The 13,598-nt window shown below is 44.9% G+C and overlaps 1 protein-coding gene across 1 annotated transcript; it reads right to left on the bottom strand.

Moving 5' to 3' along the window:
• Nucleotides 1-1,457: 1,457 nt before the first annotated feature.
• On the bottom strand, nucleotides 1,458-13,018 carry STAR (steroidogenic acute regulatory protein). The gene is made up of 7 exons (XM_080982614.1): nucleotides 12,879-13,018; nucleotides 8,789-8,902; nucleotides 8,516-8,643; nucleotides 7,301-7,459; nucleotides 6,177-6,361; nucleotides 5,977-6,070; nucleotides 1,458-5,092 (listed from the first exon to the last, which is right to left on the bottom strand). The coding sequence occupies exons 1-7, from the start codon at nucleotides 12,940-12,942 to the stop codon at nucleotides 4,970-4,972; spliced, it is 867 nt and encodes a 288-aa protein (XP_080838740.1). The 5' UTR covers nucleotides 12,943-13,018; the 3' UTR covers nucleotides 1,458-4,969.
• Nucleotides 13,019-13,598: the final 580 nt, after the last annotated feature.

Genomic DNA, 13,598 nt, shown 5'->3' on the forward strand with positions numbered 1-13,598 from the left:
CATGGCAAGGCTTTGGTACGAGTTCCAGTTGTAGTAGGCAGTAGAGGGGTCCCGTTTATCAGACGTGGATACATGCTTCAGTCAGAACAGCAGTGGTTTGCTCAGACATAAATTCCTGAGCTGCAAAGTGAAGTCGCAGTAGAGAGGAAAGGAGGAGGAGGAACTTGTATGATTTTAATACTACTCTTGAATGCTGAGAATTCCTGCTGAGAATCTGAGGGTCCTGCTCCTGCCTCCCTCCACCAGGCCTAGTGTGGGGCCTGACAGGCTACAAAAGGACTGCTGCTGCCCAGGAGAGCATTCTGTTTACATTCCTTTAAGCTGCTTTTTAATTGTAGTTTTTCATTTTTTAAAAAATTGTTTTAAACTATTTTTACGTGTGTGTGTGTTTTGGCGGGAGGGGTTATTTGGCTGTCTCTGTTTATATTTTGATTATATATTTTGTGTTTTTATGTTGTAGTTTTATCTTGTGAACCACCCTGAGACTTGCTGGTATAGGGCAGCATATAAATGTAATTAATAATAATAATAATACAAGCTGTGCAGTATGAACTAGCAGATAACATTTGAGAGAGGTTGCTGTAAAACAAGTTTTTTCACTCTGGCACAATATGCACTTTTACAAATGTTTAATTCTCTCTCACAGAGTGTTTGTTGTGGGGGAGGAAGGGAAAGGAGAATGTTAGCCGCTTTGAGACTCCTTAAAGGGAGTGAAAGGCGGGATATCAAATCCAAACTCTTCTTCTTCTTCTTCTTCTTCTTCTTCTTCTTCTTCTTCTTCCCTTTTACCACTGAAGTGTCATGGAGATGGCATTATTTGCTTGCGTTGGGAGATAAGGAGCTGCCTGACACCATGTACTCCAGTATTGCCCATTCCATAATGCTTCTCCAGGAACTCTGGCAGAGGTCTTGACCATTGCCTTCTTAGCTTACTGTTCTTTTAACTAGAGGGGCAGGGTTAGTCCTCTCCAAACTGTTACCCTGCAGGTGCTGTGGACAACAGCTCCCTTCGGCCTGGCCATCGGTCCTGGCGGCAGCGGTGATGTAGTCTAGAACATCTGGAGGGTGGCAGGTTGCGAAAGCGTGCGCTAGGGATGAACCTGCAAAGTGAAAGTGCTCTGCCACTGAGCTTTGGACCCAGATGGTACACTGGCCATCCACGTTCAGAAGCTGCAAGCTATAGAACAGGGATGAGGAACCTGTGGCTCTTCAGCTGTCATTGGACTCCAGAGCCCATCTTCCATAGCAGTTGTCCATGCTACCAGGGGCTGATGGGAACTGGAGTCCAATAACATCTGGTTGGTCACAGATTCCTGTAGCATACAAAATAAAATTCCTTTATCCCTCTCTGTCCTAATCCACTGCCTGGGTCATCCCTGAATCAGGGGCAGACCTTTTCAGTTACATGAGCTTCAAAAGTCTTAATCCTGTAGCCAAAAAAGAGAGCAGTGACGTGGAACATTTTAAATCATACTTTTATTTTCAGAAGTACATAAACTTTCAGCACAGTTTTCTGCTACTCTTGTTAAATACAATTTTCAGTGTCTCAGATCAAAGAAGCTGTTATTCATTTTCACCTGGCATTAGTGTCTAAACACACAAAATCTTTACACTGCATGATCTGCCAGTTTTTGAAAAGATGTTAACCAAGAATGCAAGAGTAAAACAGAACAGGCTTTTCATGTTTAATATACCTGACTTGAATAAATATTAAATAAACACTTTGTCCAATTGCAAACAAGGGAAGAAGATACCTACAGAGTTTGTTTTTTAAAAAAACAAAACTGGTTATGAGTAATGACATATTCAAGGGTTCTGGTAGCTGAAATGGTAAAATCTATTGTGAGGCTGGATAATGTGCCAACGCCAAGCCTGAGATCAGACTTTGGGGATCACAGATTCATAAAGTGAGTTTAGGAGCATACCTACCTTATTTTAAGCCTAACAACAAACAATATGGAATACATATTTGCATTGAAACTAATTTGTTTTTAAAGTAACTCAACGACCAGTGTGAGGCTGCTAGTTACTGAGATTTGTGTTTGTGTGTTTTAACTGCTCGCCTGCTATGGTCCTGAAGAATATAGTAAGCTGCCTTATGCTGAACCAGACCCTTGGTCCCTCTTAGCTCCATATTGTCAACACTGACTGGCAGCGGCTCTCCAGGATTTCAGACAGAAGTCTGAAATTAGATTAGATGTAGAACTATCTGCATGTAAAGCAAATGCTGTCCTACTGAGCTTATTGCTCTTCCCCTAAAACACAAGGGGGTGAATACAGTGCAGTCAACCAAAGCTCGTACGTGTGGACAGGGAGGGGGAGAAGGAGGAAAGGCCTTGGCCGGAGAGCCAAGAGGCTGGTGGGGAAACGGGGATGCTACAAGTGCACTATTTTTATTCAGCAGGGTCTTGCTCCGTGGTGATCGTGGCTTTTAAGCTACAAAGGATGGTTAGCAGTTAGTCACTTGGTTTTAATGCACGGCCTGCTGTTACGGACATCTAAACAAAACAAGCGCCTTGCTACCAAGCCTACTAAGATGAAGGGTGAGTTCAAACTGCATTGATCTACCGTGGTACCTCGGGTTAAGAACTTAATTCGTTCCGGAGGTCCGTTCTTAACCTGAAGCTGTTCTTAACCTGAAGCATGACTTTAGCTAATGGGGCCTCCCGCTGCTGCTGTGCCACCACTGCACGATTTCTGTTCTCATCCTGAAGCAAAGTTCTTAATCCGAGGTACTATTTCTGGGTTAGCGGAGTCTGTAACCTGAAGCGGCTGTAACCCGAGATACCACTGTACTTGCGTGTTGGACATAGGTTACAGCCAGCATTGTTTGTCTCATGCCCATGTCCCATCCTTGGAGATACTTTGCCCTGCTGTTCCTGGTTGCTGGTGCTGCCTTTTTCCCTGTGAGAAAGCAGCAACCTCTGTAGGCATTGTTCTGGTGCAGAAGGGCCTTCCGGGGGGGGGGGGACACATGGGGAGAGACAGTAGTGACACTGGAGAAAGTAGGTGTACTCAGGGTGGGGGGCACATGCAGAGACGAGGAGAACATCTTGCACAGGTCTCCCTGGGAACCTGGAACAGGCACTGGCTCTTTTCTGATCCCGTGTACAAAGGCTTTCCAATAGGCTGTCACTATGGGCACAATACTTAAGAGAGAGTTAGGAACATAGGCAGCTAAGATGGAGTTCCGACTCCACTGTTGGCAGGAGCTTGCCTCTGAATGCCAGCTTCTGGGAACTGCAAGTACAGAGAGTGCTTTTGCGCTGAGCTCCTGCTTGCGGGCTTCCCAGGGGCATCTGGCTCACCGCCATGCCAGCAGGATCCTAGACCTAGATGGGGCTGCTCCAGGAGGGCTTTCCTTACGCCCTTCCATTGCACAGTAAGGCGGATAACTTGTCCAAACTAGCCTAGCCTTTACTCTCGCTGGCAGCGCTTCTCTGAGATCTTGGGCAGCGGTCTTCCATGTCACCTGCTCCCTGAGCCTTTCTCGTTTAGTTGGCAGGTCCAGGGACAGTGCAGGAGGCCTTCTGCATGCAAGGCAGCAGCTCTGCCACCCAGCTGAGGTTCCCTCAACCAGTCAGTTCAGCAGAGGCCAGCTGAGTGTAAAATAGGAGGTGTTGCATAAACACAGATTCTCGAACTGGCCCAAGCAGACTGATTCTAAATCAGGCATGGAGAAGCAGTGCAGTGGGTAGAGCGCTGCCAGATTAGGCTGCAGACACCCTGCTTCAAATCTGATGCAGTTCTGAGACACTCTGGTGGACCCTGGGCCAGCTGCTACCTCTTGGGGTTTCTCCAGGCTGTTACTGTTTTGTAGGAGGGATTCAAGTGCATACCTGGGAATTTAGGCTTGTTCCAATGAAGTGGATTAAATGAGGATGAATGCTGACTGTCACCACCCCATAAACAAGTCTAGATGAATGCTTGGTAAACTTTCGGCAAGCAAATCAATAAACAGGCTGCAATGGAGGAGCCCTTACTCAAGCCTAACCCACCATCTTATTAGGAGGGGGGAAACGGGGGGAACATGCATACCCCATGCTCTTGGAACAAAAGGTGGGACAATAAATGCACTAAATTAAAATATAAATGGCACTAAATTCTACTGGTTTTTAAAAAGTAAGATCATAGCTTAAGTTGTTCTGTGAGCTCAATTAACTTGGCTCTGTTTCCGGGGTATTTCAAATACACCTTTCAAAAGGAAACCTCTTTAACAAACCCGGGGCTGCAAAATCTAGTCCTGCACTTTGTCATCAAAGGATCAGTGAAGCACCTAGGATGAATTTTTCTGCTGTTCAATCCTTTGAACTGGGGGTGGGGGGGGTGCAACCTTCAGCCCATCTGCCTAATTTCAAAAGATTTCTGAAAGCAATCATTTCGAACCTCTGAGAAGAGTGATTTGTCCCTCCCCTTGCAAGCTTAAGAGAGAGATCACAGCTACGCCATATCACAGCTACTTTAATATTGAAGGAGAATCCTGGGAGCTGTAGTTGGTCAAGGGTGGTGGGAAGTCAAGTTCTGTGAGATCAGCACCCTTAATCAAGCACAGTTCCCAGGATTTTTTGGGGAAGCCATGATAATGAAAACGGCATAAGTGCTTCAATGTATGGTGTGGATGTGAGAAAAGAGAGGGGGGTGAAATGAAGGAGGGAGACAAAGGTGTGGCCTACTCTGCCTTTTGGCTCTGGCAGTGACCATTGCTGAAATGTGACCCACAACAGACCACCCATGAGCACAAGAACCACCAAGAAGATTTCCCACTTTTGCTTTGGGGAGAGGTTAAAAAAAGCTGCCTCAGAGGAGCAGGCAGGAAGCTTGTTCTATTGGCAGGAAAGATGGATGTCCCTGTACCCATTTTCTGGAGCAGGAGCCTCAGCTGCCAGGGGAAGAGCCTTGAGCGAGTGGTCCATGAACTGGGAAAGGGATTCATCAGCCACAAGGAGTGTGTTGCGTGTGTGCGGCCACTTCAACAGCGCACGGCCTGCTGCATGGAGGCAGAATTGCTGCTCAAATGGTTGCGCAGATGCTTAGCGAAATCCACCTGGGTTTGAGAGAGGACTTGGTTGATGAGGGACTTGGGCAGCCATCCCTGGGAGAGAAGGGGGGGAAAGAGCAACATCATTATGTGTTCAACTTAAAGGGTTAATTCTGTGAAGGTCTCCCTGCTATGCACAAGGTCTGATGTAATAAAAAAGAGGCAAAACCTCTCTGTTCGTCCCGTCCCCGTCCCCCTCAGTTCTCCTCAGTAAAGTGGTATCAGGATTTATTTTTCTTTCTGGACTCTGCGGGCTCAGCCCCTTTTACACTTTTCCTGCTTCTCCTTCTGCTTGTCTGCACTTCCTAGGCATGGGTCCGAGAGGTTTTCCCATGGTTTGCCATAAGCATCAATCTACAGGAAGCCCAATTCAGCAGCAAATAGCGGGTTTTCGCAGGAAAAGTGGCTGGGCAAACGAAAATCCTCTCGGAACCAGGCCTAGAAAGCAGAGACAAGCAGAAGTGCGGACGAGCCCTTAGAGCAGTTTTACAGTCTATCCCTCTTCCCAGGGAACTTTGGGAATAATAGCCCTGTGAGGGAAGTATGGGTCTCCTAACAACTCTCAGCACCCCTAACAAACTACAGCTCCCAGGATTCATTGGGGGAAGCCAGGACTGTTAAAGTGGTATCACTGTGCTTTAAATGTATGCAGCCGCAATTCATCTTATCATCAAATGATGGAGAGTGGCAGGCGGGAAATGCAGGAGGAATCCTTGGCACAGCGCTATGTATCTTCTTGCACAGTTCATCTAACTAAAAAATACCCTCTTAAGAGCCCCAGAAAGTGGATCCCTCTTAGTGACACCTGAGACGACTCCCTGCAGAGCTGAATTCACAGCTGTTTATGAAAGTTGCACCACCCAAATCATGGCAAGAGGATGATCTCTGGCAAAACCAATGGATGCAGTGATTTAGCTCAGTCCACCGTGTGCCTGTACCTTGAGGTCGATGCTGAGAAGCCAGGTTAACTTGGTCTGGGAGGGGTCACCAAGGAGAGGCCGAAGAACCATACACGTGGGGCCATTCTCAGCTCTGGGGGAGGACAGGAGAGCATCATGTTAGCCTATTACACAAAAAAATGGAGTACCCCCCAAATTCAATCAAGGAGAAAGTAATCGAGAGGGGGACGACTCTTTACCTAATAACCCCTTTCTGTTCAGGCATCGCTGCATAGGTGGTGGACATGCCAGCCAGGACACAGGTTGAGCCTCTCCTCTTGGAACAACGGACACTCACAAAGTCTCGTGGCCCAACTATGTTGCCAGGGGTTGGGGCTGCAGTTTCGTGAGTGATCACCGTGTCGTTGCCGATCTTCTGCAAGATCTGGAGAAAGATCGCCAATGAAAACAAAGGGTTGTCATTTTTCATACAGGGATACTTACTGCACCTCCTTTCTGGTAGTTGATGCAATTCCTGCTATGGCCGACAAATTCCTTTCCTGCCTCACTTTTGGAAGGAGCGCAGTGCTGATTACTTTGGGGAAGGGAGAGACAAGAGGCAGAAGGAGACTTCCCTTTGTTCCTAACATGTGATCGGTGTTACCAACATGGGCAGGAAGCACACAGTGTAAAGGTCACCAGCCACAGCCGGGTGCGTAATGGTGGCCCACAAGATGTAGCAATGGCATCAACTTGGATGGCTTTAAAAGCAGTTTTGATAAGTTCATGGAAGATAAGGCTTTTAAGGCTACTAACCATGATGACTAGGTTCTGCCTCCAGTGGGAATCATGAGGGGGCCTTTCTTCTGTCCTTTGAAGGAGGGAGCAGGAGGGAGCCAATTCCCCACGAGCCTGTGTGGCCTACGAGCCTTACAATGGAGATACCCCACAAATACCATAATGCACCCATGTCTGCATGATTACAGATCTGAGACACTTAACACAAGAGTCTAAAACTGGCCAGCAGAGCTGCCCAAACACCTCATTAATGCTCATGTTTTACAGGTGTGGAACACTGAGATCAAGACATTGGTTAGCCATGCTGAGATTTGTTTTAAAGACTTGTGATTTTAATTTGTTGTCATTGCACCACAAGAAGCAAGCAACGCTTGGTGATTTACTGTGAATCATCCAGGGATCTTTCAGTAGATCCCAGTCTTTCTTCAGACCATCACTGCTCTACAATATACTTTTTCTACTAATAGCTACCCAAAAAATCACTGATCAGGCAAAGCAACGTGCTTTACAACTCCTTGGAGAGTTGAATGCATAAGCCATTGGCACAGTCTCCTTTCACCAAGAATGCGTTTCTGTGTGTGTTTACCTTGACTTCTTTGACGTTCGGGTTCCAGTCTCCCATCTGCTCCATCCTTTCCACTAACTCGCTATAGACGCAGTCCAGGGGTTTATCAACCACCACCTCTAGCCGGAATACCTTCCCCACATCCGGGAGAACTTTGCTCAGGACTTTGTCACCATTGGCCTGCAGAAAAAAGCAGAAGGGGGTCTAAATTGTTAGCATTGCTGGCTTGCATAACCCAAAGCACGAGAGCTAAGCCCATTATTAGGTCGTATGTTGCATCCAGCCCGATTCCCAGGTGATAACCTCTCAACAGGGCTTTTCCAATGTGCTCTGTATGGGGCTGGCCTTGAAGCTACAACTGGCCCAGAATGTGCTAGCCAGGGGGATGGCTAATGTTAGAAAAGGGCCATAGCTCAGAGGTAGAGCACATGCTTTGCTGCTAAAAGGACCCAAGTTCAAGCTCTAGGTAAGGCTTAGTCTGAAATCCTGGAGAGCTACCACCAGTTGGTGTGTGGACCAGGGATGGGGAACCCTGATGTCCTGCAGACGTTGGACTCCACCTCCCATCAGCCCCAGCCAGCAGGACCAATAGTCAGGAGTGATGGGAGCTGAAGTCCAGAAGCATCTGGAGCACACCATGTTTGACTATGCCTGAATCAATGGATTAGGGTCTATAAAAGTTGCATCAGTAGGACCACAATATTTGCTCTTTTTTTTAGGGTGGAAAGATGGAGGTGGGGTGGAAGAGTGAGCAGCATGGAGAAAATTAGGCCCATTTCAATGCAAAATAATGATTTTCCACTAGAAGGACCAGCTGCAATAAGCCACAGGCTTGTATGAAATGCTCTTTTTTTCTTTTAGACTTGTGAGAAGATCAGAAGGAACCCTTTCCAGCTTTATATTAACCACAGTTCCTCCTAACATCCAAACTCAGAAAACAGTTGTTTGTTTAAACCTGAACCATGGAAAGGGAAGAAGGGAAGTCATTGATATCTTAAGGATGTAAAATGTGTATTTGAAATTGTAAAACAGAAAACTTAATAAAAATTATTTAAAAAGATACCTTGGTTTGTGAATTTGAATTTGAATTGTGAATTTGAAATGATATTTTGACCCTAACTAAAATTCAGCTCTCCATCTGAAGGCTGCAAAGTTGGCGACCCCAACTGACATCTGCAAGCAAAGTAGAAGGGAACACCAAACAACGACCCCCCATGAACAATGCAACATGCATACCATCACTGTCTCTGTTTTCCAGCCCTCCTGCTCTCCAAGAATTTTAAGTGATTTCTGAAGCGCCTCATCTCCTTGCTTGATGTAGGACATCTCCATTTCATTGAAGAGATTCTCTTCCAGTCTAGAACCTGTTGGAAGTTGGAGCAGGTTTTAATTTAATTTAATTTTTATTAAAAAAAGAAAGCTTGTATTTTCAATGCCACCAAAAATTCAGCAGCCCCAAAATGCAAGGATAAAGCATGCCCAACAAGAGCCGTGCCTCGTTATACGTACTTAGCAAAGAGCTCCTTCTGCGCACATTATTGATCCACTTGCTGGGACCAGGCCTGGTAACTGCAAATTTATTCAGCTCCTGGACAATTGCAGCAGCTGCTTGTCTCTTCAAGCCTGAGGAGAGGAAAGCATAACAGTGGTATTAAAAGCCATATCTGAACCCGTAGAAACAGGCCCTTTGAGGTCCAGAGAGGCCTGGGATACTTCCAGCTTTCGAGGTTCCTAACCATCATTAAAAAACAACAACACAGAAAAATAAAGCACCCAAAAGAGTGAGCTGATCTGAGAGGACATGTTCAACACAGTCTACTCTTGTGCCACCAGAACCAATATATTTTTATTAATATTTATGAATATTTTAAACTCTTTAATGTGTGACAAGATTTGGTCAGTTAACACACACACAGAGAAATCTTTTACTAAGTCTAATCTCTTGCTTGCTTAAATATGCAGCTGTAAACTGAGGGCTGTAAATTGAACTGATACACACACAGTAAAAACAAGTTGTGAAACTTATCAGATGCCGAAAAATTAACTACTGTACAGATTTGAGCCCTTTGAACTTGACTGCCCTTCCACGCACCCCAATTAGTCCTGAAGAGAATGACTGCCAGTGGTTCTTCACGCAACCCTCCTCCCCCGAACCCACCTGCACCTCCAGCTGTAAAAAAAAAACCACCTAAAACTAAATCAGCAGTGACAGCCTGTGTCAGGAGTCCTGTTTGCATTTTATTGTTTAAAACAGTTCTTGACTCCCCAGATGTTGTTGCACTACAAATCCCACCATCCCCAGCCAGCTTAGCCAGTGGTCAGCTCAGGGATGATGGTAGCTGTAGTCTGACAACATCTGGGGACCCAAGATTGTTTTAAACGCTGCTTGAACATTTCTCCATTTCCAAGTTCCTTTGTTGCCTTCTTAGCTTAAGAGGGGAATCCAGGCAGCCTTCTGGGGTTGCGGGTACAGTAGAAACACTACTCTGCTGATTTTACTACAAAGCCGCCGAACTGATTTCTCCTCTGCTCCATTTGAATGAAAACATTGCACAAATTCTGGTAAAGGCATGTTTACATGGTAAATTATGTACCTCTGTATCTCTTGCTTATTTCTTCAAAGAAAACACTTAAAGTGACTTTAATTTATCAGAGTTGTGCAAGAAATCAGGATGCATTACAAACATGCACACAGATTTATGACTATAAAGGCTTTTAGAAACAAGCAACCATCATATGAAAACTGACTCCATTGACCCCCTAGAAAAACCTTAAAGAGCGTGAACAGAATTCGTGTCAATATAAACCAGCGGTGGGGAACCGGTTGCCCTCCAGGTGTTTGTTTGTTTTTTCTTCCTCACCACTGATATTTAATTGCTAAGAATGCAGAAAATATACAAATAGTTGTTACCACCACATTTATACCAAAAGCCATTTTTAAAATTTCCTGCCCTTTTTCCCCCTTCTCACATGAGCCAATGCTATCTATCAAAAGCTGCTTTTCAGAACTGTATAGGTATTTTAGGAACTAAATATCTGAAAGATCAAACAGAGGAAATCTATTTTCTTTGCCTGAAAACACCTAGTCCTGAAAGGCGCAGAACCCCTTCAAGTCTCAGTGAAGTAAGGGCCCTCCAGGTGTTAATTGACTAAAGTTCCCATCATCCATGAGCATTTCCCATCCTTTTAAAATATTTTATTTATGACTTTCAGTTTTATACATGTAAATAATTTTACAGTCATTTTAACATTTCAAAACTTGACTTCCTACCCCCTCTTTCTGCGGTTCCTTAATTTTTAAAAAAATATTTCCTGCATATCCAAATTAACTCAATTTGCTCATTTATTCATCTACTTTAAATATATACTCTTATAGAACTGCAGGTTATTACAAGAATCCTGGCAATGTTCTTATTTGTTTACAGTTTGTAAATATTCAATAAACCATTTCCATTCTTTTATAAAAAGTTTGTTATCTTGATTTCTTATTTTTTCGGTTAAGTTTCACCATTTCTGCATATTTCATAAGTTTTTGTATCCATTCTTCTTTTCCTGGGACTTTCTTCCATTTTGGGACAAGTAACATTATTGCCATTATAGTCACATAGTCACATACATGAATAAATTTCTATAAAGTTTGGGTAGTTCTCTCCCTATAATTCCCAAAAGGAATGAGCATTCTGGCTGGGGCGATGAGAGTTGGAGTCCGGCATCTAGAAGACATCAGGTTCTCCAATCCCGATTTAAACTTTCTACAGCTGGGGAGGGGAAAGTACGCCCTAGTTACATTCATAGCCCCCTTAGCTGAGATACTTTAACTGGACATGGAAGCGCAGCCAGAAACACCATAACCAGACATTGGAGAGACCTGTCAGGAGTAAGCATGGACCAATGGTACCAAACAGTATGGGAAACAGCCCTACTAGAAAAATTAACCAATAAACTGAAACTGACACGGGGACAAGCAGAAGAAGACGCCTTTATCACATACACAGCCCAACAGGTCAATGACAATAATCCACCAATAGCATACAAATCAATATGGCTAACCTGATCCAAAACACCCACCCACCCCACTCACACACGAAAGCAAAGATCACCACAGCCAAACACAAACAAACAACCACACCCTAGGCCAACCCCAACCTCTTTCACCACCAAAGGAACACAAGTGAACAGCACAAGTAACGCTGACACCAAACTCTACATACATTAAACATAATAGAAACATCGCCACCCGACCCCACCCCACCCCATCTTCCCTCCCTCCACCCCCCTTTTTTTCTTTTCTTTTTCTTCTCCCCCTAATGCCTCAACAAATTAAACTGATTTGTAAAAATGTTACACGGAAAAAATACGAGACATTACACTTACTTCTGTAAAACAAGAAAATCTTTAATAATAATAATAAAAAACTGGACATGGAAGCTGTGACCTTCTGTATGCTGCAGCTGAGCTCATCTAAAACCAGTAGAGGCTGGCCATTTTTTCGAGGAAATGGAGTACAGTACTTTCTCACCATCCTCAGCCTGCCCTTTGCCAATCTCTACCTGCCTGCTTTTCCTCCTCAAAACCAGTCCAAGGGTTTGCATGGCCTCTGTAGTCTCCTCTTTAGTCTCAGTGTTCTCCCAGTGGAACTCAGCAGGGAGGTAATTGGAGACAAAACTAGAATTCCTTGCTTTGCTTGTCATTGGCTCTGGCTCTCCCTGCTGGTGGTTTCCCTGCTTTCCGCCTCACTTGTCTTAATGGGCAGCAGCCACCGCTAGATTCCCCTGAACTGCAAAATGTAAGCTTTCCATTTCTGCATGCCATAGACAGATGCATCTAAGGGCATGGCTGGGTTATTTAAAGGCACATGACACACATTTACATGAAATGTACATAGGCTAATGCACAAGCACCAATGCCACTGGTAAATAAGGAGAGTTGAGTAGCTAGGGTCAACATTACAGTGCACCCTCCCACTATAAGCAAAGTACCCCCACCCCCAAAAAAAGAAAAGTTATAAAAAGAGGGAAAGGGCAGAAATACGGGAGCTCACTGCAAAAGACCGCAAGCTTCCCAGGCTAGCCATTAACAACATGTCAAGCAGCCAGAAAAACGAGAAACATCCATGATAACTTTTATTCGATACAACAAAAATTGCTCTTTTAAAGTTCTTTACACTTATACATCAATATTTCACCCACTGAATCCCAGAAGATGGCTTGCTAGAAAAAGTTGAAAAGCAACACCAGGAATGAAAAAGCTAATAGCTGCAGCCGTTCAGACAGGAACGGCAGCACCAGGGGAGAGGAGCCGTTCATCATTTCCTTGATTTCAATTCTGTTTGTGCCACAGTAAGAACATACAGAAACAACTTTTAAATCTGGAAAATAGCAGTGAGGCAAAGTGTTCAGCCCCTGCACAATGGATGTGATCTGAATAACCCCCCAAACACACACCAATAGTTGCTATTACCTTTAAAATAAACTGTAGGACATTCATCTGATCACATTTACACTGTGTACCCACTATAAGTCATGTTTGAAGCACATTTTTCCCCTCAAAAAGATTCTGATTCTGAAGATGATAATAATGTTGTTTGGTTTGTACTCACCCATTGTGCTGTGCAGGTGTCTGTAGGAAATGCCGGCACACAGCTTGAAAGTCGCAGGCAGCATCACAGAAGTCTGAAAGAGTTGCGGAGGATCCTGGCTTCCCTGTGTCTCTGAGCGCCTCTGCTGCTGTTTTGCTGGTGTCTCCTCTCCCCTCTGCTCTTAAATAGCCAGTGAAGGATGCTGGTTTGTCAGCAGAGAGATAAGAAAAGACATCACTTACAGCAGGCTGGCTGACACCAAGGCCAAACCCATCGCCTCATGAGCTTGCGGTGGGGGCAAGCAGGTGGGAGGCGTGGATCTCGCAAGAGGGCAGAGGGCAGGCTGCACAAACCCCAAACCCTTTAAGCTGGTTTTCCTACATTGAAGGTTGCCAGATGCCTTCCTGGCAGAGTTGCCATGCTTTTTAAGCAGCTCCGTGAAAAAGCCAATTACAAAAGTTTTTCCTTTCTCTCTACTGTCTGAGTATCTTGAGCAAACTTTTTCAGCAGGGGGCTGGTCCACTGTCCCTCAGACCTTGTGGGGGGCCAGACTATATTTGGGGGGGGGGGGTGTGAACGAATTCCTATGTCCCACAAATAACCCAGAGATGCATTTTAAATAAAAGCACACGTTCCACTCATGTAAAAACACGCTGATTCCCGGACCGTCCGTAGGCCGGATTTAGAAGGCGATTGGGCTGCATCTGGCCCCCGGGCCTTAGTTTGCCTACCCCTGATCTT

The sequence above is a fragment of the Podarcis pityusensis genome (assembly GCF_964106645.2).
Source record: "Podarcis pityusensis genome assembly, chromosome: 15".
NCBI classification, from domain to species: domain Eukaryota; kingdom Metazoa; phylum Chordata; class Lepidosauria; order Squamata; family Lacertidae; genus Podarcis; species Podarcis pityusensis.